The sequence below is a fragment of the Leucopleurus acutus genome (genome assembly GCF_964270905.1).
Source record: "Leucopleurus acutus genome assembly, chromosome: 6".
NCBI lineage: Eukaryota > Metazoa > Chordata > Mammalia > Artiodactyla > Delphinidae > Leucopleurus > Leucopleurus acutus.
Genome location: NC_139149.1, coordinates 111336835 through 111363337, shown reverse-complemented (window position 1 = coordinate 111363337; position 26503 = coordinate 111336835). Strand labels below are relative to the sequence as shown.

Genomic DNA, 26503 nt, shown 5'->3' with positions numbered 1-26503 from the left:
CAAGCAAGACTGCAAGCTTGGCTGGACAGAAGCTTGCAGGAAAAGCTAAGTCCCAGGACTTGGCTGGGGTGGAGGACAGGAGAATGAAGGGAGAGCTCCTTGTAATTCCCAGAGCAAAACTCGTAGCAAATCAGGTTGGCATTCTCAGAGCTCAGAAACAGTTCCCAGCGCAAATGTACTTCAAAGTCAGTAGACTGTTATTCATTAGCAAACTTTCTTATTTAGGGGACTGCCAATTTAATGCTGACAAGCAGATAAGAAACCTGCTGGGATCCCCTCCCTGGGTGTTGTCCTTCAGGTCTGCACTCATTTCCTCCCACTCTGGCACATTTCTTTTACCTCCCCCCCACCACTCCCCCCCCCCCCACCCCCGCCCCGGGGTGGGGGTGGGGTGGGGTGTTCAAAATTCAAGGGCAATTAAATACTTTCCAATTTGCTTTCAGTATCTGTAGTGTTTTCTTACAGCAAATTGTTAATTGCTGTTTTGTACAGGAGAAGACTTTTAAAAACAGAATGACCTTGTTTCTCATTGACTTTTAACGTGGCCCCTTCAAATCATAGCTAGTGTCCCCAGGTAAAATACCAAAGCAGCCACTTCCACACTCAGCCCAAACTCAACGTTTCCTGTGCGCCCGCTTGCTCTCTTTGTGTCTGTATTCTGTCCATGAGACATGAAGCTACTCTGAGGGCTGGGACCATGTTCTAATCTCTTTGTCCCAATATCTAGCACAGTACTCTGTGCCTAGTAGATATTTTTTTTAAATGTGAGAAATTAAAAACATCAGTCAAAAGGGATGTTCTAAAGTTATAAAATACTTTTAAAGCTCTTAAATTCTCTAGTTAAAAATGTCTGTCACGTGCCATTTAAAATGGGAATGAAAGAAGTACAAAACAAACAACTGTGTTATAATAATACCATTCTTTAAAAAGGTGGGAATTTCCTGAGTAATAACAAACAGGGCCACATCTTCAAGATCTATGGGCACAGTGTCCTTGAGCACCCATTGACTGTGGGGACATTCTGAGTGCTAGGAGCAGCTCGTAGCATGCCGCTTCTGTACCAACATCGCAGATTTAGGAGTGAGAAAGAGGTTGCAGCGAAGTATCTGCCTTCTACACAGCTGATACTCAAGAACACAGGCAGGAAGGGAGGGAAGGGAGTAAAGAGACAGAACCACAGAATGATGCGAATGAAAACCCAGGCAGTACTGCATCAGGCACCGATAGGAGATACGTGGAGAAGGAGGCAGCCTGTCGGAAGCGGCTTCTGGAAGAAGTGGGGGGCCTGCTGGGGGGAGCGAAGTGGAGGCCCAGGCCATGAGAAGGCAGGGAAGGAAGAGTGAGTACAGGAGATGGGTGGGTGGGAAATGGGGAACACCACATACTGGCCGCACCACCGAGGGCCTCCAAAGCCAGGGGGCATTTGGATCCAATGGAACAATCCAGCAGCTCGCAAACGCTGGTCTGAGATCAACAAAATGAGAAAAAGGTTTTCCACAAAGCTCAACCAAGTCAACGTGAGACTGCCCTGAACGGTGAAGTTAAGTCTTCCTTTGTTTTAGTGCTAAAATGTTTTCATTTATAAAATCGTGGAGGAAGTAGACGGTAACTGGCTTTTAAAGAAAATGCTCTTGGGCTTCCCTGGTGGCGCAGTGGTTGAGCGTCCACCTGCCGATGCAGGGGACACGGGTTCGTGCCCCGGTCCGGGAAGATCCCATATGCCGCGGAGCGGCTGGGCCCGTGAGCCATGGCCGCTGAGCCTGTGCGTCCGGAGCCTGTGCTCCGCAACGGGAGAGGCCACAACAGTGAGAGGCCCGCGTACTGCAAAAAAAAAAAAAAAAGCCTGAGCAAAAAATAATTTTGAGGGGCTTCCCTTGTGGCGCAGTGGTTGGGAGTCCGCCTGCCGATGCAGGGGACACAGTCTCGTGCCCCGGTCCGGGAAGATCCCACATTCTGCGAAGCGGCTGGGCCCGTGAGCCATGGCCGCTGAGCCTGCGCGTCCGGAGCCTGTGCTCCACAACGGGAGACGCCACAACAGTGAGAGGCTCGCGTACCGCAAAAAAAAAAAAAGAAAGAAAATGCTCTTGTTTGGCAAAATAAAACCTTGCAATCCTATATCTCATCCCAGAATATTAATGGAAATCTTACTATCCATGAAATCTGCTTAAGGAGACGGCAGGTTCTTGAGTGACAGGTGAAAGCAGCATTTGGGGGAACTCAGTCCGGCAACGGAGTTCAGGACAGACAGCTGACAGAACAGCGGCAGAGCCCCGGCTTGCAGAACCACGCAAATTGGAATCAACTGGGCCTGCCCCAAGAGGCAGTCATGGTTGAAATCTAAGCATCAGCTGCAAGGGTTCCTTTTCCCCAGTGCAGGTTTTACTAACGTCAAAGGATTCCATGTCTCTTACGTAGCTGTTTGGCTCACATTCAAGTGACGTGGGGTGTGACATGGGGGCAGGACGAGGACGTGCCGAGTGTCCTGTGAATAGAAAGGGGAGAGTCCAGGAGCTTCCTAATCATGAGAACAATTACCCAAAAGGCAGGGCCCTGGAGGAGCCAAACCTGTCCCGTCTGTCAAAGCCACTTTACCTGAAAGGCTCGCACCACAGAGAGGACGGAGGCATTGGCCACTGCCCCGCTCAACCCCCAGCAGTTTCTTATATACCATCTTGTCAGGGTGAGAGCCCTCTGTCTCACTTCACTGCCCCCTGGAAATGCTAGGGACTTAAGTTTGAATCATCTGGGCACAATCTCAACCCCAGCTGTGATGTGAGTTCTTTTCTCAGACAGCCCAGCAGCAACTAATACAGAAACTCTGTCTTGTGGAAATCATTTCCATTAAAAGCAAAAGCAGGCTCTGATCAGAATTCCCAGAGGGAGGATTAGGCTGGGGAGCCCACCATGGTACACAGATCATTTCCATCTCCCCATGGGGGAAGTGTGGATGGAGGCTGATGTTAGCTCACCTCAGAAGGACTCTTTGCAAAAGGCAGGTGGGGGGGCTTGGTGCCTTGCCCACCTTGCCACGCCGGCAAATCAGGTCTCCAACAAGCCTGAGCATCTCCCTTTCCAGGGGGGCACACTGGGGGTCTCTTTGCCTTCCCCCAGAGAGCCTCTTTTGCCGGCCTCCCTGAGGGGCACAGCTTGGTCTGAGGATACAGAGGTGAACACAGAAGTGCTCAGGAAGCCTCAGAAGCACTGCCAGCCCCCTGGGGTGCTAAAGCTTCCCGGCTCCTCACACCTGTCCAGGCAGCTCCACCTTGAGAAAGCCCTCATTACACCCTGTCCTACACCCTGTATGCCCTGGCAAGTAATCAAACACCCAACCCTTTCATTCAAAAGAGGAGGAAACCTCTCTGATTCATAATAAGCATTTAATTCTCTTACATAAGCACACCTCTCTTCTAGAGCTACAGTCCTTCTCCCAGATCACAACTGCCCCATCGTCTTTTTAAAAAGACCAATATGTACAGAGATGCTTAGAGACCTTGAAACACCCTTAACAACAAGCACTGGGCAGGGGCTGGAGATATAAAGGTGAACAGATGCTGTCCTTACCCTTAGGGAACTTACAGCTTTAGGGAAGGAGACAGGGAAGCAAATGGAAAATGACCAGGCAACATGAAAACGTGCTCAAGACAGGTGACACGTATAAACAAAGTGCTCTGGGAGCCCTAAGCGGGAGGCGGGATGGATGCGCTGGCCAGTGCAAGCTTCTCTGCAGCAGGATTCAGTTTCAGTCTTCAGCTTCCTGGAAACTAAGAAAGGTTTACAGGGGTGGGGGTAGAGCTTTTCCGTTCTATAAGAAATGAGCCTGGGTAATAGGCAAGCAGAAAGAACCGGAAGGCAAGTGAAAAGCTTCTAGGGGTGGAGTGGGAGCCATGCTTACTCGCTAAAGTTATATAAAAAGCAGTCTTCAGAGCTCTGCTGAGGATATATTCTGGCCATTCTGACCAAGGGCATCAGCTACTGGTCCTCACTGGCAGCCACTGCACTGGAGGGCACCTAGTAGCGAAGGCCACGCTAGGACTCGGTGCCCAGTATCCCCGGCCCCCAGTCGGGTAGAGGGCACGTTCCCCTCTCTGCCTCTGGCTACTTTCTGCCCCCTCTAATCAGCCCACAATCAGAGTTTCTTTTTACAGCATCAACTTCTGGGCTGTTCCAAACGCTCGAACTGGCTCAAGCTGCCTTCTCTAATCCAAACTTTATCAGTAATAGATGGAATCTTTTGATCTCGGTCTGCCTTGTGTGTCTATTTCTCAGTGGTTCAGAACTCAGAAGGGACAGGAGTGTGATGGAACACGACCCTTAAATCTCAACAGGGTGGGCAATCGGTGACCCTCAGCTCTTCACCAATCATGTCCTTCACTTTGTTTACCATGTGATTCAGGGCTTCCCTTCCCAAGCAGCCTTCTTTCACTAATCCCATCTACCTAAAAACCATCAGGTTGGGTATTCCTTTAGCCCTGTGTCAACTCACTATGCCCTTGCTTTTATCTTACTGAAGTTTCTTGTAAGTACACAGAGTTCTTCACAAATTCACTAAGCAACTTTAGGGTGGAAAGTGTCTTCCACTGCCTAAGGCTCCTTCATAGAACTATGAGTAGTAGTACTTGTAACACGATAGGAACTCAAGAAATATCTGTCCAGTGAGAGCCGGAAATCATGTCTGAGTCTGTATTTTTAACAACTTCCAGAATAATACTACCTGTATTCCTTCCAATTTTTGAAAATTATGAGTAATTGACTATGTGACATGCCTAAAGGAAGAGTGAGCACATGAAAAGTTTAGGGTTATAATAACAAGCTGCTCAGCAAAGTTACTCCGACACTTAATGATACAGGTTGGTTTTTATGCGTATGCTAACAAGCCACAAACAGTTACCAACTCACATAAGTGGGTGTAATTAGCGCTACTTATACACAACTAGGTCAGGTTTTCAAGGCTGTCTCTTGTCCACGCCTTGGGATGCATAAATGTGGATTGTTTGCTCTGGTTCCATAGGAAATTAGTGTGATTACTAAACCAATCTCTCCTTCAAGGGAAAGATTTCAATACCCTCTGACTGGGGAGTCCTGTGCCCCACGTTCCCTGGAAGCTGGAGGCGGTGGCGGTTCCCTCCTCAGCTGCTCCACTGCGCCCCAGAGCCATCCTAGACAGCCTGGGGGCTGAGGGGCTCAAAAGAGCACAGACTCTTGGCTGCGGATACATGTATAAATGAGATGAACAGATGAAGATGAAAATCTTGCTCATAATAATGAAACTGGTAACTGGGAAAAAGGGGAAAATTCTGACAGGGTGATAATTACTCTTTAAGCCTCCCTGATTCTAGAACTATCTCCATGGCTGACGTGATGCGCTGCCTGTCAACATTTAACCAGAAGCTCTCAACTTCTAGTAAAAGCCTTCCTGTACTGTTTACCATTACCTTAAAGAGAAGTGTAGCAAGTCTTATGGTGGCAGAGATGACACAGAGCAACTCTGTCCTCTTTAGTCTTAATTCAGTTGGATTTCCTTTTAATTATTCATGTCAGGCCAACCCAAACAATGTGTGACAGCTACACACGGGACGTGAGAGCAACAAAAAAGGTTAGTGAGGTTACAAATGTTCTCCAAGGATCTGCGACTGCGACGACAGTTCTCAGCACCATTTCAAATAGGATGCGTTTCTTATTGAGTCTAAGGAGTAGAAAGAAGGACTTTGTTTGGGGCAGGCGACCACTCTCCAGTCTCGACTTTACCGAGTTTAGGAAGAAGCTCTGAACTGCCTCTCTTACCATTTTACAGTCTAGGACCCTTATGAGTATTTTTTTTAATAATGGCTAATGCAAATAGGAAGAGTCTATGCTGTAACACACTGAACAACAGGAAAGATGAAATCCAAGACCACAGTCACTGGGACATTTCAGGAGACCTAGTCTGACTCAGAGAGAGAGAGAGTGAGAGAGAGAGACCAACCCCCACCCCCTCCATGTAGCCAGAGAACTCCTGACAGGTATTTCCATCATAGGTGCCCTTATTCACAGGCTACTGGAAAGAGGATAAACTGCTGTGATCTTTCTGGAAGGGAATGTGGCAATGTTTCAAAATTCTTAAATATGTCTATATTTCTGACCCCATCAGCACAGTTCCAGGACTGTCCTAAAGAAATAACCAGAGATCACAATAAAGATTTATGAACATAGATGGCCACGGCACTATTTATAGTATCAAAAAATCAGAAACTAAAAATCCACAATTGGGGCAAGGTTAAATGTTTAAGAGCATATTCGTATGATGGAATATTACATAGGCATTATAAGGTTTTAGAAGAATTTTGAATGACATGGAGAAAAACTTATGTAATATTAAAATGCAGAATATAAAAACTACATGTATGCTACGCTAACCACTCCTCCCTCCTACCTGAAGTGGGAAATTCATAAGAAATCACAATATACCCAAATATTAACAAGAATATACTTTTGCTTTCATAATCTGATTTAAAGCTTCCTTTCTAAGGAAAAAGTGGGGACCAAAGGGGCCTAACTAAGAACACAGTGGAGGAACTAAGAACAGAGCAGGAGGAAGTGTTTCTCGCCCTCCTGTGCGTCTGGTGCCACATGCCTCCCCACTACAGCTCATTTCTCTGCAGCTTAAGGACCACTTTGAGGCTGCTGGCTCCCAAATGGCTACCTCTAGGTGAGCCCTCCTGACTGACCTCCAGACCTCTATGCCCACATGCTTATTCCACATCTCGACCTGTTCTGTCTCCAGCTGGCCCCTCAAACGCAACAGACCCTCAGTGGAAGTCATCTGCTTTCTTCTCAGCTCTCCTATCCTAAGGTATTTCCTGGTCAGTCCATGGTACTGCATCAGTGCACATGCCTGAACCTGAAGCCCGACCCCCTGATTCAAATCTCCTCCCTCACCGCCCGCCCCCTCCCTTCCACATCTAATCAGGACAGTCCATTTGTCAAGGCTTGCCGATACTCCTTCCTCGCTCGGATCTGTGATTTTCTCTCTCCCCAGGGGCTCGATCTCAGGTTGGGCCCTCCCTTGTCATTTCTCTCTTGGAATATAAGCTTCCTTTACTTTCTTCTTTCAGTCTACTCTCCATACTACAGCCAGTAAGCTCTTTCTAGAACACAGTTCTGATCACGTCCCTTCTGTATCTGAAATCGTCCCGCGGCTCCCCGAGCCCGCTCCTGCAGACTTCACGGCCTGGTCCCTGCTCCCTCCTCGAGCTGCTCTCTCTTCGCAGGCCACACCACACGACCTGGAGCAATGCGATGCTGCCCAAAGGCGCCACCCCTCGCCCCTGCCACGCCTGCGCCAGCAGTTTGCATGAAGTGCCCCACCCCGTGCATTCGGAGCCTGGCTAGCCCCTCAAGTCTTTTAAAGGCCTTGGTGTACACACCGCCCCTGCTGGGAAGTCTTCCCTGATCCCGAGACTGGGCCCAGCCTCTCCAATGCAGTCTCACCACACCCTGCGACAGCTCTGTCACAGCACTTAACGTTTTCTGTGTGGTCTGCCGGCTCCTTCACTACACTATAAACTTAAGGACGGGGACTGTTCATTTCCAGCACCTACCACATACTTGCTTTCTGTACCCAATAAATGCTTTCTGAAGACATGCTGCTGAAAGGAGGACTCTATGACTAAGAAAATAGAGACCAAGTCTACAAACATATCCAACCGCCTGATCAGTAGCTTACTCTTGTGCTCAAGTGATGACATAAATAATAAGATCAAGGAAGAGCCAGATAGGATAATTATGCCCATCCTTCTTACCTTGCACCAACTATCACACTGTACAAAAATTAAAACAGAGAGCTGGAATGCTCATTTCTTAAAAATAACTGCATTGTAGATAAGGAACAGAAACATACTTAACTATATTTTTAAATGCACGATCCAACAAAACACGTTGCTACATACAGCAGCAGGGGTCGGGGGTGTGGGGGGAGAAACGCCATACAGCTTTCTGTGAGTCAAGTTTTGCAATGGCTGTCTTCCCACCTTCGGCATCCTACCAGATGGCAGAGCCAGTGTCTCTGCAGGTGGGCTCAGGAAGGCGGGGTGGATGGGATGAGATCTGACTGTGAAGAGGCTGCTGAGCTTGCAGAGGTGGGAAATTAAGAACCACTGCTCTTTTTGCTTCAGGCTAATTAAAGCTACCTGACTGTAAATAGGGTAAGGGAACTGGTGCTAAACGGATTCATTCCTTTACTTCTAGCCTCCAACTGGACCTGCTAAGCATGATACTAATCAAAGGAATAATTTACTTAATTGCGTGAAACTATCCCGAGAGGTAACTCAGCGCAAGTGTTCTCTATTACCAGCCCAACTCCCCAGTGCGGTGGTGAAGGGCTGCTAAAAGCTGACTGGGTAAGAGAGCTGGATTTCCTTTAAGCAGGGGTCAGCATACTACGGACCACAGGTCAAATGTGGCCTACCACCTACTTTCTGTATGGCTCACAAGCTAGGAACAGTTTTTATATTTTTAAATGATTCACAAATAATCAGAGGAAGAATACTGTTTTGTGACATGAAAATTATATGAAATTCAAATTTCAGTGTCCATAAAGTTGTACTGGACACAGCCACACTCATTTGTTTGTCCCCGGCTGCTTTCACACTACAACAGCAGGGTTGAGTAGTTGAGACAGAGACCAGACGGCCTACAAAGCCTAAAATATCTGCTAGCTGGCCCTTTGCAGACAGTCTGCCGAGCCCTTACTTAAAAGGCTGGGCTAGGCCAAGGTCATCCATAAGAGCCTTCCACAGCAGCTTGGGTCCCAAGGTATCTAAAAAGTGTTTCCACCAATAAGTTTACCTTTACGATCAAGTCCACTCAGAGAAACTGCCTGAAGTTTGGGCTTCAGAACTGTGCCAGGTGGGAATCATATAAGATGAAGCTGAGAATTTAGTAAAGGCTCCTTTAGTTCGATGGAAACACCAGATTTTCTTCACTATAACTTTCTCTAAATTCAGAAAGTCAACGGCTCAGCAGGAGTCATTCACATCCCCTGACCACCCGCCGGGGACCCCAGGAGTGGCACAGTTTCCCGCAGTCATGCTTGTTTCTCCAGAAGCCCTCACACAGAGTGGCCTCTAAGCGCTATCACCTGACTGAGCAAGGTCGGGCTGGAGAGAAAGCGCCAGAAAGCTGTAGGTGTAGTTTCCTGAAAACAGTCAATATTCCCTAAGAAGTTTTTGTCTGGGGGGCTCTGTTTAGCACCTCACTATCCTCCCTTGCTATCCTTTCTGAAGGCAACGGCCCAGGCACAGAACTCCAAAAGGAGGTGAGGCCTTGTCATCCTATCATGTCAGAGTCAGGCAGGGTCACCTCCACCCCTAGGTGGGAGCAGGCTACCAGGTGTGCACAAACAGAAGTGCCAGGGAGCTTGCGCACCCCCCCCCCAACCAGAGCAGGGGGTGGAGGCCTCTCACGGCTCCCCTTCCCCAAAGCTCAAGATTTGCATATCATTATAAGCCATTATGATTACTTTTACTACAAACACAGAAAAGTCTGGGACTCCCTTTATGGGAGTCTCCTTTTAAGAAACAGGAGTGACGTGTTATAAATCAATAAAATAACACAAGCACCTGCGTTCAATTCTAGATTTAACATGGCAGCAGAAAACAAGGGATATTATTCAACTCATCCAACCAAAAAGCACATAGAATGCACTCGGCACCTGCACTGACTTTCGGGGCAGCGAAACAAAGGCGCATCATTTCACTGAGCTAGGACCTCTTAGAACTAGGTTCGCCCTCTAGGTAAAAAAGATGCTTGGAGTAGTCAAACCAACCTCGAAGGCAGTGCTTCGCAGTCTGTTTCACACCACAGTACATACAGAACTTGCTAATATTTGAGCATACACTGGGTAAGCACACAGGACTGCAGGCAGGTGGTGCCAGGGGACTGGAGCCAGCTCAGGTGGCCCTGCGGCCTGAGGGTGCACTGTCTCAGACATGGGCCAGGCAGCTCTGGCCTAAGCTGTTGCCTGCAATCACCCAGTGACCGAGCTGCTCTGCGTTTCTGCGGTTACTGTGACCTCCAAACCAGTCTGTCCTCGACCTGACAAATAGGCCCCACGCTGGTGTCCTCCACCTCACTCATTCTGGAGATCATCACAGTAAACTGATTTCTTGGAAAGGCAAAACTGCTGGCTTAGCAGGTTTATTCTGCGTTCAAGGGCGTACAGCGTGACACAGATGTTGTCCCCTCTCACGGAGCCTCTCATAGACCCTCTCTAACTGAGGCTGGTGTAGGAGGACATATTTTTTTTAGGACTGCCACCAAAAACGAGGACACAGTGAACTGGGGCAAACAAAGCATCAGAGAGCAGCTCCACACAGCAGGCTGTGCCAGAAGCGCTGAGGAGAAGTGGGCGTTCGCGAGGGCAAACGCAGGCAGTAGGCACGGGAGAACAAACGCAGGGACGGCTGAATGGGGCCGTTTAGCTGATCTATAAAGGATCTTGCCAGTGTCCCTCGCTACGGGAGATCGATGTGCTCCTTCTTCTAAAGCTGTGGTCCACACACTTGTTTTCTGGGGAACCACGGAATCAGCTCCAAGGATGCAATTCCATTATTTTCAAACCTTAATTAACTGGAACCTAATTAGGACTTGAAGGGTTTTTTTTCTCACTTTGAAGTAAAACTTTTCTCTCTCAAGTCAGCATGGTGTAAATGGAGGAAAAGCGAACAAAGAGTGGGCTATCTGGGTTTCTTGCATATAAGCAACTCATCTAACCTTTGGGGACTTCAGCTTCTAATCTATAAATTGAGAGGGCTGATGAAATACAGGTATCTAAAGTTATTTTCATTGGGATTGACATATACACACTACTATATACTATAAAATAGATAACTAATAAGGACCTACTGTATAGTACAGGGAACTCTACTCAATACTCTGTAATGGCCTCTATGGGAAAAGAATCTAAGAGTGGATATATGCATATGTATAACTGATTCACTTTGCTGTACAGCAGAAAGAAAACACTGTAAATCAACTACACTCCAATAAAAATTAATTAAAAAGTTATTTTCAGCAATAAAATTCTGACTCTAAGACATGCCAACAGATCAGTATCAACTTGAAACTGTGATCATTCTTCTACCCTGACTGACTACCACACCCCTCCTAATGCGAGCTGAGATTGCTGATGGTCTCTTACAGTGTTTAGCGTATTTAACATATTTAATTCAATCCAATTTTATAACAATCTGATGGGGAAAGGTTTCTAAAATGGTATAACAGAACCCTCTCATTTGATGTGCCTGAAGCAGTGGTGGGTTAGTTTTTCCAGAAGCTGGCTAAAGAGGGGAATCATACAGAAGAGATACATACATAACTAAACATTTGTTTTACTTAATTTATATAAATCTACATTCATTCACTTTCAGAAAAAATGTAAAGCTTTTTGAAAAGGTATGCTAATTGGATTTCTACATACTTTTTTCTGATAAACTACTCGTAATTCATCAGAGTGAGAGCTTAGACATCTGTAAAGCAATCTCAGTACAGAATTCCTCCTGAATGTTTTTTTTTTTTTTTTTGCCGTACGCGGGCCTCTCACTGTTGTGGCCTCTCCCGTTGCGGAGCACAGGCTCCGGACGCGCAGGCTCAGCAGCCATGGCTCACGGGCCCAGCCGCTCCGCGGCATGCGGGATCTTCCTGGGCCGGGGCACAAACCCGTGTCCCCTGCATTGGCAGGCGGACTCTCAACCACTGCGCCACCAGGGAAGCCCCCTCCTGAATTTTATGATCTTTTCCCCCACTCTTCTATAGTTGTCACACCCAAACAGCAGAACTTCTGGAGATTCTTCTTCATTGAGTGTTTCCAAACAATTTAACTTAGTTTTCACAGAAACACCAGCTTTTAAAAATGTTCTTACTTGATCAGTTTACCTATTACTCAGTTAAACTGCATAATTATAACAACATGTACAACTGGTGTAGCAGGATGGGAATAAAGAGGGCTGACCCTTGAAACACACAACTCCTGGTGGAAGGGAGCACAGCCAGCACGTGCAGCACACCGTGGGCACTGCTCACTGTGTCGGGCAGAAGGTGCGGCGAGCACTGGCTGAGAGGACCGTGGGGCAGCCAGGTGAGGAGTCCAGGGACGCAGGTGGAGAGGCCTGTGTAGTGCCTGGGAAGAAGGGCAGGGCCGGAGAAACTAATTTTGGTGTTATCAGCATCTAACTGGTAATTAAAATCATAAGAACACAGGAATTCATTCAGGGAGACAGTGTGGATAGAGAAAAAGAGGGTGGGGTAGACTCCAGGGAATGCCAACCGTAAAGAGGTGAGCAGAGGAAGAGGCTCCAGCAAAGGGACCAGCAGGACATGACTAGAGATGTATGAAGAGAAGCAGAGAACCAGTCTGCTTCTCTGCTTCTCTCCTGGGCCAAAGGCAGGACAGAAGTCCAGGAAGCAAACACTGAGAAGCGTCCTTGGATTTACAACCAGGCAGCCGCTGGTAAGTGAGAATGAGCTTCACGCCCCAAAGAATGATCTCACTAAAGGAAGGAGAGGAGATCCCCCATCCTCTTCCATGCCCGTGACGCCTCTTCCACTGGCTCTGCCATCTCCTTCAGCAGCCACTCTGCCTACTGTCTCCCAAGTGGCATTCTCGAGCAGGCAGGTCTGCTCAGGCTACCTGAGCCCAGGCAAGGGAAGGAGGGGCATGAGGGTTCCAGAAGATGCCTTGACTCCTCCAAGCACAGGCAGAACAGATGATCCATTTGTCCCAAGAGCCGCTAAGTTATTCGTAGGCCCAGAGCAGCAACTGTTTGCCATGCCTTCTGAGAAGCATTTGTGTAAGTTTATCACAAAAAGTAGGACGCAATGAAATCATCAATTAGAAAGTTCTAAAACAAGGCTGTTAAACTACTGATAAGCTACTCATAATTCATCATAATTTCTGATAAACTACTCTACTTTGAGATCTCTCCAAGCTGAAAGGCTCAGAGAAAGAAGTCTCTGCGAGGCTGCGCTCTGCCAATGGTCTGACGAACGGCTCCCTCAGCCAATCGTGTGGCCCAACTCATTTTCCAAACTCCCAGACTTCCCACAGCGTACAGAGACCAGGGGAGGAGAGCGAGTTCTCTGGGGCTCGGGTAAGAAATATAAATGAGAAGAAAAAGGCTGCACAATATGGAACAAAGGCTCTACTCTGTAACGTACTGGCAAGTAATGAAGAAGGAATTGCTGGATCTTAAGAATTACCAACTCTCAGACGTGGAAGTCGACCAGGTTTGAGTGGCAGCTGTCTGAGTCCCAGAGGGCCGTCAGCATGCCTGTGATACTCAAGAGCAATCGATACTATTCCGGGCCATTGCTGTCTTCAACAGCCAACGTTCTACAGTCTCCTCAGTTCTCTGCTTTTTCAGATATTAATCCAGATATTTGTAAACATATAAATCTTTTTGGAAGACAAGGGATAAGAAGAAACACTTTTGTTTTAAAGCCTAACAATCAGATATTGGTCAACTGCTTTCTACACTTCCATGATTCCTGTTCCCCAACTCCTGTAAGAGGGATGTGAGATGGAAACTGGGTGAGGATCAAGTACTGGATCCAGCCTCACCAGGAAGACCAGATGGGAGTTCTGGTCACGGAGCCACCCAGACAGACACCACCCTTTCGCCTTGGCTCATGTCATCAGGCCCTGGGTGCCTGTGGAGTTGGCAGGGCAGGTGGGGGGTGGTTCCTGCCTGCCTCAGAGGACACTATTTCAGCGCAGTGATTGAGGAAAGGAGGAGGGGGGAGCCCAGGACTGCCACGTGAAACCTCACACACACTAGGTTCTGGCCGAAGTCAAACCTGCTGGTTGTTGACAAAAAAGCAGCGACTGACCTGATCCAAACGAAGTGCGCCGTCCACAAACCGCTGTTGGCGTAACTCCTTTGCGATACGGTGGAGGTTCAAAACAGCCCGGTGCACTTCCTCACTGGTGTGCTCCGGGGAGACGGGGGGCAGCTCCTCCTCGGGGATCTTCCTAGTGGGGCCTTCAATCATGCTCTGTGCATGTTCATAGCTCAGTTTGGTGCAGGAGCGGATGACAGTCTGGCCAAACCATTCACTGAGGATCTGCAAAGACGGACAGGTTGTGAGGGAGAATGTTTTTCGGCTTTTTTTTAATGCAACCATTCATTCGTACAGATTCTACAGATCCACCGAGCGCCGGCTTTGTGCTCAGAGCGCCACTTGGTTCTGGCGGGGTACAAAGAGCAGTCATATGGGGAGCTACTGCCCTTAGGGAACTCAGGGCACGGACTTTGCAGGCAGTGGAAGTCGACGAGCGGCCTCTAAGCACACGGGAGGCACGGGCGAGGCCAAGCAGGAGGCTTGAGGCGAAGGGCCTGATGGAGGCTTTCTCATGAGTTGGGAGAGTGGCCATCAATGCCAAACTGGAAGGGAGAAGAAGGGATGGACGCCGAAGATGTGACAGGTGGGGAATCTTACTGGACCTAATGGGGGCTGAAAGAGAAGGTGCAGTCATGGACAGAAACAGAGAACACAGGTGCAAAGCAGGATGGGGTAGAGAGAAAACCAATTCCAGTTTGCTCTATTTGGAGCATTTATGTAGAGACAAAGGTCCAGAACAGGGTTTCTCAGCCCTGGCACTACTGGGCTAATTCTCTCTTGTGCTCTGTAAAACGCTCAGTGGCATCCTTGGACTCTACCCACTAAATGCCGGTAGCACCTCCCCCAAACCCCGAGATGAAAACCAAAAATGTCTTCAGACATTGCTAAATGCTCCCTGGGGGAAATGCAGCCCAGCTTGAGAGCCTTTCAGCAGTGCTGCTTGCTGAGTGGTGGGATTAAAGATGTTTAATCCTTTCAATGTGTCTGTATTCTCTATAATGAACATTTATTACTTTTAAAACAAAAATAAAACATTCAAATATTTTGGGGACTCCTGGGTCTGAGGTGCAGGGAGGAGATCCACAGGGTGATCTGCAGCAGGCACTCGGGGCCTGGGGCAATGACTGGGCTGAAGGTGGGAGCTGGCATCATCGACCAGAGGGTCCAAGAAGGGAAGAAGGTAAGTAGGAGAGTCGAGGCTACGTTCTCTACGCCCTCCTCCATTTTGGGGAGCCAAAAGAGAAACTGGAGAATGGAAACAAACAAAAACCAAGGGAGTTCAAAGAGCCAGGAGAAAGATTGGGAGCGTCCAATATTAGGAGAAACAGGAGAAAGGGCCTCAGAGAAGGGGGACTCAAAAGCTACAGCAGACACTCCCGGCACTTCTGACGAGAGAGGCACCGCTTACACACTTTCCGTACGGCAACTATTTAACTCACACAGCAACCCTAGGAGGTAGGTATTTTATTATCCTCATTCTGCAAATGAGGAAAGCAAGGCAGAGACACATTAAATAAGCTGCCCAAGGTCATACCACTAGAGAACGGCAAAGCCAGGAACTGAACGCAGGCAGGCCCACCCCAGAGTCTGAGCGCTCAACCACTAGTGTATGTCAAATGCCACTTGGATGTCAATGAAGACGGAAACAAAAAGGTCTTTGCATTTAGCATTCAGTTACTGGTGGTCTTTAGGAAGGCTATTTTAGGGGGAAAAGTATGGCGAGGGGCGGCGGACAGGGTCGAATTGCAAAGATCTCAGGCATGTGCTGGGAATGGATTACAGGGGCGCTGCCACAGCGCTTCTCGTCCTCAGGGCAACCAGAGCCCTGCCTTTCCTCAGCCTGGCACACACATGTCACGTGCCACTCAAACAGCAACATCTTCTGCGTGTGTTACGATGGGAAAAAGTTTGGGAAGCTCTGGGTTAAGGATGGGTGAGGGACTTCCCTGGTGGCACGGTGGTTGGGAATCTGCTGCCAATGCAGGGGACACGGGTTCGAGCCCTGGTCTGGGAAGATCCCACATGCCGCGGAGCAACTAAGCTCGTGCGCCATGACTACTGAGCCTGCGCTCTAGAGCCCGTGAGCCACAGCTACTGAAGCCCGTGTGCCTAAAGCCCATGCTCCACAGCAAGAGAAGCCACTGCAATGAGAAGCCTGCGCACTGCAATGAAGAGTAGCCCCCGCTCGCCGCAACTAGAGAAAGCCCACTCGCAGCAATGGAAACCCAACACAGCCAATAAATAAATAAACTTATTTTTTTTTTTTAAAAAAGGGTAGGTGAATGTCCAGCAGTAGAGGCAATGCAATGAGTGTGGGTGACTGCTTCCAGAAGGACGGTAGGACAGGGATGTTGTTGAGCAGGCAGGACAGAGGCCTGTGCCGTGTTTGCAGGCAGGGGAAGAAGCCAGTACAAAAAGAAGATGCGATGCGAGAGAGCAAAGGGAGTAGTGCCAAGTAGTGCCAAGGCGACCCATCCAGGAGGGAGGAAAAGTGGCCTGGAGAGGGCAGGAAGAAAAGGGGAGGGGACGGGGGAGGAGATCTCGAGGGGAAGAAGAGAGAAGGTGAGAGCACTCACACTGGATGGCCCCGATCTCTGGAAAACTGTAGGACAAAGAGTGAAGGGGGCTGGGTGGGGTTCAAGGGCATGAAGACAGCGGAGAAGGTCAGAGATAAATGCTGTGGGAAATGTGATTCACGAGCAGGGAAAAGCCAGATGTGCTGAGGGGCAGAGTGCGCTTGGGAGAAGGCAGGGAACTCCAATCGGCCGCAGAAACTTTCTCCCTGGGCTTGCAAACACCTTTTCATCAAGTACACCACTGTGGCCACAACTTCAGAGACAAGACTTCCCGAAAAAGACCATCTGAAGGGTCCATAGGTGTTTCCAGTGGGGAACGGGAGAGCCCAGCCCACAGCTGTCCACACCACAACCTCTAGGGGACACAGCTCCTACCCTGGATAGCTAGAGAGACCCCTCTGATACCCTCTCCTTCCAATGAAGGAAGAACCAGTACTCTTGAAATGGCAGCCATGAAGCACAGGAAGAGAATGGTAGCGACCACTGACATTTTTCTTTAGTTCAGTGCAAAGAGCCTTATTATGAAGAGTCTTGAATCTGTAATATCAGACTTTCTTTCTTTAAAAAAACCCCTCAAACTATACTTTCTGGATTATTCCAAGAGCTACTCCTGTCTCAAAATACAAGCAATTCAAATACTGTGCTCATGACTCTTCTGCTGTGGCAAGCGGGTCCTGAATTTGGCTCTCAGGAGGTGTCTGTGTGCTGAATGCGAGAGAAATGGTAGAGGCAATTCTAGGGACTGCCCAATAGTCCTGTGGGGAAGTAGTGCGTGCAGACCTCCAGAAGAGCCCCTTTCAAGGTCAGCCATGCTTGTCCTTCCATCACACCCACATTTCCTGAAAACTCCCCACTAATGGAGCTGCTCCAACCTCCGCTAGGATGACAGGGCCACGACCTATTCATTCTTGTGGTCGCAAAGTCTTCCCCCTGGAGAGTCAGCTTGTTTGCTTTTCTCCATTTCATTCCAATCCCGGTCAGTCAATCCTCCTCCTTCTGTGTCCACATCTTTAGCTTGGGAAAATGTTCCTTTCTGTTCGATTCCACTCCTTTTTCACACACTCCCTCAGGCATCTGGCTCATAGGGTATCTGGCCTCTTGGGGTCTGTGTCCTCTTTTCCTAGAAGACACAGGTAAGCCCTGCACACTCACACAGGGTAACCACCGCACACAGGCAGGGAGACTCGGACCACCCTGACTGGGCATCCATTTTCATGCAAACTGCTGGGTCAAGAACTGCTTTAAAAAGCTAGTGAAAGCTCCAGGCCCTCTCCCCTGAAGTATTTACAAACAAAATTTTGCAGTAAGTTCCAGGAGGTTCCTAGACACCCTGCCACCCTGAAGTCCACGGATCCAGCTCTAAACAGCTTTGTTGCTCCCTCTGAACCCTCATTTATAGGGCTGAGCCCTGACCAGGGGCCACTTTTCATCCTGAGAGGTTCTTAAAATGTACTAACTGTAACTTCACAAAATCAGAAGTCTCGCACTCCTCATCAAAACTTGCTAGCAGTGGGACTTCCCTGGTGACGCAGTGGTTGAGAGTCCGCCTGCCGATGCAGGGGACACGGGTTCGTGACCCGGTCCGGGAAGATCCCACATGCCGCCAAGCGGCTGGGCCCGTGAGCCATGGCCGCTGAGCCTGTGCATCCGGAGCCTGTGCTCCGCAACGGGAGAGGCCACAACAGTGAGAGGCCCGCATACCACAAAAAAAACCAAACCAACACCCACCACCCCCACAAAAAAAAACTTGCTAGCAATACAGAATGGCTGTACTATCTCAGTCAGTTTGAGTTACTCTTTTTTTTCCTAACGGGCACCTCTGCTCCTTCAGCTTGTTTCCTTATCAGTCAACGACAGCACCCACGAACACCAGCAAATCTGAAACTCCACGCTGATGAGAAGCTCCCCACACCTCTTTCACCTTACTTGAGCCTCCCCTCCCTTAATGCCTGCATTCCACAAAATCTGTACCTTCTTTTTTTTTTTTAATTAATTTATTTTTGGCAGTGTTGGGTCTTTGTTGCTGCGCGCAGACTTTCTCTAGTCGAGGTGAGCGGGGTCCACTCTTTGTTGCAGTGTGCAGGCCTCTCATTGTGATGGCCTTTCTTGCTGCGGAGCATGAGCTCTGGGGCGCAAAGGCTTCAGTAGTTGTGGCATGTGGGCTCAGTAGTTGTGGCTCACGGGCTCTAGAGCACAGGCTCAGTAGTTGTGGCGCACGGGCCCAGTTGCTCTGCGGCATGTGGGATCCTCCCAGACTAGGACTCAAACCCGTGTCCCCTGCATTGGCAGGCGGACTCCCAACCACTGCGCCACTAGGGAAGCCCTGTACCTTCTTTTGGAACATACAAAGGGCTGAAGTGGAAGCTCTGAAGCGCCAACAAGAACTTCCTGGCCCAGTGACAGTCGGGCAGCAGAACCTATCCTGCTTCAAAATAATCCAGTGATTCTGGGAATCATACCTGACACACGGACTAAAAAAATTCTTAGGCCAAGAAACCACACTGTGGGGAGGCAGCAAGGATGCCCATCGCAGCCTTATCCAGAGAAGGGCAACAGGAAAGCTGAGACCCAAACGGGGCCAGGCGGGGGGGGGGGGGGTGTTGGTTTCCGGGGGCAGCGTGCCTTACAGTACAGGAGGAAGGCCTCTCTGGATGGAACACCTCATTAATTTCCAATTTGGAGACTAGATTCACATCAACGCCCCGTTCGTAACCAGGGCCAGTGGCAGAAGACAAAAGGACAAAGAGTTTTTCATGGAAAAAGTAAAAAAGCCATGAGGAGCTTCATAAACAGAACCCTTCAAAGAAGAATCATGTCCTTCCTCTTCCCTTCATTTAATCACAGGATTTGGGTCACTCCCTTTCTGCAGGCGGCAAGTTTCCTGCGTATACTCTAGGACGCTCTTACGTGGAACGTCAGATTAAATATGTTGCCAATACTGACGGAAGGCATCTGGCTGGAAAAAAACCTGGTTAGAAACGAGCAAATACTGTCTACCTCAAGACCTACTTTCCGGTAGCAGGTAGGACAGGAAGTGGCTCAACACTGCAAAGCACCTGGCCCTGCTCGGTGGCAGAACTCTCATACCTACGACCCTTTAAAATCTCTCCAACACATCTGGGAGGAGTGCATTACTCAGCGCATTTTACGCTGAGAGAAAAGGTTGGGGATTTGTGAAAAGTCATACAAACTCCTAAGTGACAGCCAGGATCAGCTCAGACTCAAAATCTGGTGTTATTTTTATTATATTTCAGCCGAAGGTCACGAAATAGATAGTGAAATAAACAAAATAATATCAACTTTCTATATTTTATAGATACGAAGTTGTGAGAAAACCATATCCTTTGAAAACAGTTAATTTCCATTCAAATGTATTGAAAAATTTATCTTCTAAAAAATATGCCAGTGTCTCATTAAGAAATATTTGGTTCGAAAAACTGCTAATCGGGTTAATTTGTAATTTTAAGTAATTAGATGCAAAATCACTTCTGTAACATCTCTGGGCTTCTGTACGTAAAATATTTGGTTCAAAAAAACATATGAGGAAAATGAACTTATTTACAAAACAGAAACAGACTCACAGACATAGAAAACAAACTTGTGGTTACCAAAGGGGAAAGGGGGGAGGGATAAATTAGAAGTTTGGGGGCTTCCCTGGTGGCGCAGTGGTTGACAGTCTGCCTGCCGATGCAGGGGACGCGGGTTCGTGCCCCGGTCCGGGAAGATCCCATATGCCGCGGAGCGGCTGGGCCCGTGAGCCATGGCCGCTGAGCCTGCGTGTCCGGAGCCTGTGCTCTGCAACGGGAGAGGCCACAACAGTGAGAGGCCCGCGTACCGCAAAAAAAAAAAAAAAATTAGGAGTTTGGGATTAGCAGATACACACTACTATACATAAAACAGATAAATAACAAGTCCTAGTGTATAGCACAGGGAACTATCTTTAATATCTTATAATAACCTGTGATGAAAAAGAATATATATATATTGTTTTCCAGCTATATATATATACACACATATACATATATACAGCTGAACCACTTTGCTGTACACCAGAAACTAACACAACATTGTAAATCAACTATAATTCAATAAAAACACACACATAAACAAACAAATGGAAAACGTAATAGGAAGAAAGAAACATTTTCCTGTCTGGAACAAAACCAGGCTGTTGAGTTGGCCAGGGTCGGGGCGCACGGATTTCTGCCGCTTCTTAGCTGTGGACACGAGGCAACCACCCCAAGGGTGGGGAGGCCCAGTGGTGAAAAAAGGCAAAGGTACCAAGAGGAATGTGTCTGAAAAGAAACTGGGCAGAAAGAGGCAGGGCTCGAAGACAGCTTGGAGAGGCTGATGGCAACATGTCTGTGATGGGAGGGTGCTGGTGACGTCATGCAGGGAGCAGAGGCAGTGGCGGTGAGGAACGAGCAGGGGTCTCCTCTGCTGGGCCTGCTCCTTGCACCAGGCCTACGGTGAAAGAGCGAAGCACAGGTCACTTCTTAAAGAAGAACAGGGAGGACTGTGGTAGGATCAAAGAGTAAGTAACAAGACGGAAGCACTGTCAGCAACACGCTTCATTTAGACCTCGCTGTGTCCTCTCCTACTGTGGCCGGACTGGGCCTGTTACCCGAAAACTGGGTTCGCCTCTTGGTGGGTGTCAAGCCAAAAGACACAACCAAGCCAAAGAGCGGGGGAAGGAAGGATTTATTACTTGCAGCAAAAGGAAGGAGAACACTGGGGATCTTTCCCAAAGAAATAGTGCTGGCTTTTAATCTGTGTTTTCCAGATACAAGGAAACCTTTCCCCTTAAGCTAATTATAACCTACAACAACTTGGTAAATTATACCTTTGTGGGTAGGATTGAGACATTTTTTTCTCTCTACCTGATTCCTCTAAAAACTGAAAACTCTTAGATTCCCAGCAGCCTTATCAAAGACTCTTAACTAGCTTAACTAGCTCATGTGCAACAAAACTAAAGGAAATTCTCCAGTGAAACTGTCACAGAGCATAACTACTTATGACAAATATCACTCTGAAGTTTCTATGATGAAAAAAGCGGTCCTACAGAACTGCGTGGCCTTTGATATTTTAACAGCTGCTCAAGGAAGAACTTATGCTATAAGACATGCTGAATGCTGGTTTTTATACCTGATGAGTCTTCTAATGTGACTCACCTCATGACGCATATGAAAAAAAATTAAATCTCTTCTCTGAATGATCCTCTTCCCAGTTTAGGGAAAATGGTTTGGTTCAGGGGGCTCTTGGATCAAGTCTCTGCTAATGATGTTGCAAAATTGCTGTTAACTGTCTCCCCTGCTGTACTTCTTCGACACCTGCTAGAATAATGCTATACAAGTGAGAGGTACAGACACTACTCCGGCGGACCCCAAAACTTCTCTAGCTCTAGCAACAAGAGAGTTTCACTCCTCTAACCAGGGAGACTACAACGCCCACCCTCAGCCCTGTACCCCTCAAGAGAGAAGAGTGAAATATCTCAAGGCGGGGGGCTATGTAAGCAGATAGGATAGGGGGTCCCCAGAGTAAGAGAACCAGACGGAACTCTCTTAAATAAGAGAAACCATCTAAGGCCTCAGTCATTCTGTGATCTGAGCCTGGCCACAATGCTTGCCCTTGCAGAAGAATAGGTCTCAGTCGCTGAATTTAAGGGCATGAAAGAAGGTAAAAAGAAACCGCTGTTACCAGGCCAGGGAGCTAACTTAACCATATCGGAGATAATATGTCAGTTATAAAGACTCCTAGTTCTGTTTCAACGGTAAAGATTAGCCTCAAGCACATTTCTGAGCTGTTCTGCAAAATTCAAACCCCCCTTGAGTGCTCATCTATCAGATTAACTGGAACCTACGAATGATGACGTTGACTTTTTCTGATCCTCGTGATTTCAATCAACTACAACCTGGACTCCGTCGACCTCCGCCCCAATTCTATGCTGAACGCTCCACCCTCCTTTGCTGAAGCCTTTTCAGGAGTATGCATGCATCCTTAGCTTAAAACGTCCCCAATTTTGCTCCCCGGCGGGACACTGCTTTGGGAAGGATCCTTGGTGCTCTCCTTACTTGCCACCAGGAATGAATCCTTCCTTCTCTCGCTCTTTGGCTTGGTTGTGTCTTTTGGCTCGACACCCACCAACAGGCGAACCCAGTTTTCAGGTAACAGGCCGACTAGTGACCAATGCCAAGGGGAGCTGAGGAGGGAGCACGGGCGGCAGAGGGCCATGTGTTTGCCAGTTTTAGTTATAAGGCAGGTTATTTATGTGCTAGAATTTTCTGGAGGATTTATTTGTATAGAGTCAACTGTGTTCTCTTCTACTGTTTCAGATGACTTGCCACCAGCCTAGTCTGTTGTCCCTCACACTATAATCCGGCCCATTCCTATTGTCAGAGAGGAGGAAATTTTCCTCTACCCTTCTAGGTTCTTCTGGCTGGTCCAAGAATTACACTGTCATGAGACAGATTAATAGGAGAAAATCAAACAAAAGTTTAATAACATGGTATACGTGGAAGAGACTCAAGAAAGCTGAGTAACCCACTAAAATGGCTGAAACCTCACCTTAAATACCACCTTCAACTAAAGACAAAAGAGGATGTTGGGGGTAGTTTAGGATTTAGAAGCAGAGGAAGGAAATTCACATGAAGATGGAAAAGCAAATGTCTGGTAAACAAATGTTTGCCGGGCCTGGCAGAGACAATGGGACACAGAGGAGAATTTTAACAAAACAGATTTTGTGAGGTTCCTCCCTGTCTACCATACCAAGTTCATCCTATAGTTATCTATGGTGACAACTCCTTCCCTTTGGGAAACAGGTCCTCTACCTACGTTCTTTAGACAGTTAGGGTAAAGTGAAAGTTTCTTCCTGAGTCTTTTGGGTCTTGATTGTTTTCAGCTCAAAATAATCTGCATGTCAAAGAGACATTTTGGAGTGGCAAATTTGCTCCCCTACACCATCTTGCCCTGGAGGTAGCTGTCTACACTTCTAAGCCTAACAAGAAGGAAACAAGGAGACTTCCTCAAGTGTCTGCCTTGCAAACCTAGGAAATGGCAGAAAAGCCTGAAGGCCGGGAAGTGGTTAGGAGACAAGAATTCCTTTCCTGTGACAGAGGATGAGGGTCCACGCCTGAGCGGTCTTTGAACAGTGTTCCCTTTACTGCAGACAGTTGCGAGCGAGCCGGTGGGGAGGGGCGGGAGGAAGCTGTAAAGGTGGTGGACTGGCTGGGAGGCCTAAGGGCTGTGGGAAGGAAGCTGGAGGTGGAGGAGAGGGAGGAGAGGGAGGAAAGCATAGGAGAGCAATGGAGGAAGCTTCTCAGGATTGCGTTCAGACTGACCCAGGAAACACAAAATCACAGACATCTAAAGCCTGTGAGATTAATTCAGCTCCAGCCTTTCAAAAGGACCAACCTAAGCCATCTCTCAAAAAAAGAGGTCCATCCTTATTTTTTATTTTTATTTTTTTTGCGGTACGCGGGCCTCTCACTGTTGTGGCCCCTCCCGTTGCGGAGCACAGGCTCCAGACACGCAGGCTCAGCGGCCATGGCTCACGGGCCCAGCCGCTCCGCGGCATATGGGATCTTCCCGGACCGGGGCACGAACCCGTGTGCCCTGCATCGGCAGGCGGACTCTCAACCACTACGCCACCAGGGAAGCCCCCATCCTTCTTTTAAAGACATGCAGCACAGCGACGTGTTGTTTATTAACCTCAGAGCCCAAGTCCTTACAGTTAAGTCAAATCCACGATTAGTAACATCAAAATGCAGGAGAAAAGGTGATTAAACATAATTTTTCGCTCTTTGCACGACAGTCTTAAAAACGATAAGTGTCTTGTTTTGTTTTGTATTTCTTGAAAATATTCTTATTTTAATCTCAAGGATTCACAGCAAAATCTGTGCTCAGGATTTAGTCTGCTGTTACCTTGAAGTGACCTTACATAAGCCTCTAATTGCCCCATACCTTCACTAGCAAACCAGGACACAAAGTACACAGGGGAGTTCTTCGAAAGGCTCCTCTGGTCCCAGGCTGTCTCTACAGGCCTGAAATAAAACAATTCTGCCCCACTAAGGACTAAAGATGAATATTCTGGGAACTTTTCTATTATTTTCGGAGTCAGCCTTTGAAGCTATTGTCTCTCACTGGGAGCTGCCCGGGGAAGATTACCGCTGCAATGTCCGAGGATGAAACACAAAGCCCAGCACTCTGTTTCTTTACCATGAGCTGCAGCCCCCAGTCACACGTCCTACACATGCGCCTCGGCTCTGTGGGTTTGCTGCAGACACCAAGATGACCCGGGAGGAGCACACCGTTTGATTTTTCAAGTTTCATAGCATTTCCATAGGTGGCAGCTGGTATGGCAGCGGCAAGGTGAGCAGGGAAGGCAGAGGGGGAGACATTCTGTGGACGGCCCATCACGCAGAAGCAGGCAGCGTGCCTTTCCTGGCGGAAGCTGTGCGAGGCCTTCCTCGATCCCAGGATATAGCTCAGGGGTGCTGAGATGGCTGCTGCGATAAAAACGCCTTACCAAGGGAACACCATGGTGATACAGCAGGCTAAACAAACAACTGTGAAAACGGATGTGCGATTCATTTTATGAAGTCATTTTTGAGCATTTTAGGGGTACATGACACTGTGCTGTGGGGGAGGGGAGGGAGGAGATTAAAAAAATTAAGAATGCGGGCTTCCCTGGTGGTGCAGTGGTTAAGAACCCACCTGCCAATGCAGGGGACATGGGTTCGAGCCCTGGCCTGGGAAGATCCCACATGCCGCGGAGCAACTAAGCCCGTGTGCCACAACTACTAAGCCTTCCCCCCAAAACCCCGTGAGCCACAACTACTGAGCCCACGTGCCACAACTACTGAAGCCTGTGTGCTCTAGGGCCCACGTGCCACAACTACTGAGCCTGTGTGCCGCAACTCCTGAAGCCTGCATGCCTAGAGCCCGTGCTCTGCAACAAGAGAAGCCACCGCAATGAGAAGCCCGTGCACCGCAAAGAAGAGTGGCCCCCGCTCGCCGCAACTAGAGGAAGCCCACGCAGAGCAACAAAGACCCAATGCAACCAAAACTTTTTAAAAATTTTTTTAAAAAATTAAAAATGGGCTCTGCTACAAGGATGTTAAGGTCCAGTAGGACGACAGATCTGTACACATATGGTGCTGAAGTGCAGACAACAGGTGCTGCAGGGGTGGGAGATGGGAAGATGGGTTCTGACAGGAAGGGCAGGGTTCCTCCCATCTGAGCATTTTCTCAGAAAGGCCACCCTGCCCCCTTCCCAGATTTCAGCAGGGACCCCATGCTGTACTCTCTCCAGGCTGGGAGAGTCTGTGGTCCTCATCCTCCTGGTGAGAGCTAATCTCCCACCTGGGGTTTGGGTCCTCAACTTCCCACTTCTTTTGTGACCCGGTTCCAAAAATCTGTTCCTTCCTTCCTCATCTTCAACATCTCCTATCCGCCTTCCCATGGAGCCTACAAAAACACTCCAATATCTCTCTCCTGTTTATTAAAACAAACAAACAAACAAAATCAGAAAAAAAATCTCAAAATAATTCTTACTTTTACTACAATGACAATATCCATTCATTGCAGAAAACTTTAAAAAAATATAGGTGGGAAAAGGAGAAGAAAAAAATCTATAAAATCCACCATCAGGAATTAACTACTGTTTCTATTTTAGTGCATATTTAATTCCTGTATCTTCAATACCTTGTATAGTGTCTGAACAGAGCAAACATTCAATGAATATTTACTAAGTGAACGAATGAAGGACTAATAACAGTTTCATAGAGGAAAAGGCATTTTAGCCGAGTCTCAAGGATAAGTAGGATTCATATTAGTAGGGATGCAGGGAAGGACATTCCAGGAAGTGGGAAAAGCATATGCGAAGTCTCAGAAGTGGAGCAATTCCATATTAGGCCAAACGAACCCTACAGTGGTGACAGCAGAGGCTGAGGGGGCTGAAGGATGCGTGGTAGATGGTCATGCAATGGGGAAGGGGTTGGTGGAGGTCTTTGCTTGCCATCCTCTGGAGATTAGACTTTTGCAGACAATCATAA

At 48.1% G+C, this 26503-nt stretch overlaps 1 protein-coding gene across 6 annotated transcripts in view; it reads right to left on the bottom strand.

The window, feature by feature from the left end:
• Window positions 1–26503, bottom strand: part of DIS3L2 (DIS3 like 3'-5' exoribonuclease 2) — a 374902-nt gene that overhangs the window by 62559 nt on the left and 285840 nt on the right. For 3 of the 6 annotated variants that reach the window (XM_082841670.1, XM_082841671.1, XM_082841672.1), the window contains exon 13: window positions 13864–14097. In XM_082841670.1, coding sequence (XP_082697796.1) covers window positions 13864–14097 — 234 coding nt within the window. Of the gene's footprint in view, window positions 1–13863; window positions 14098–17491; window positions 17572–26503 lie in introns of those variants that run through there. The other 3 variants (XR_014326290.1, XM_082841673.1, XR_014326289.1) reach the window with 2 other exon arrangements.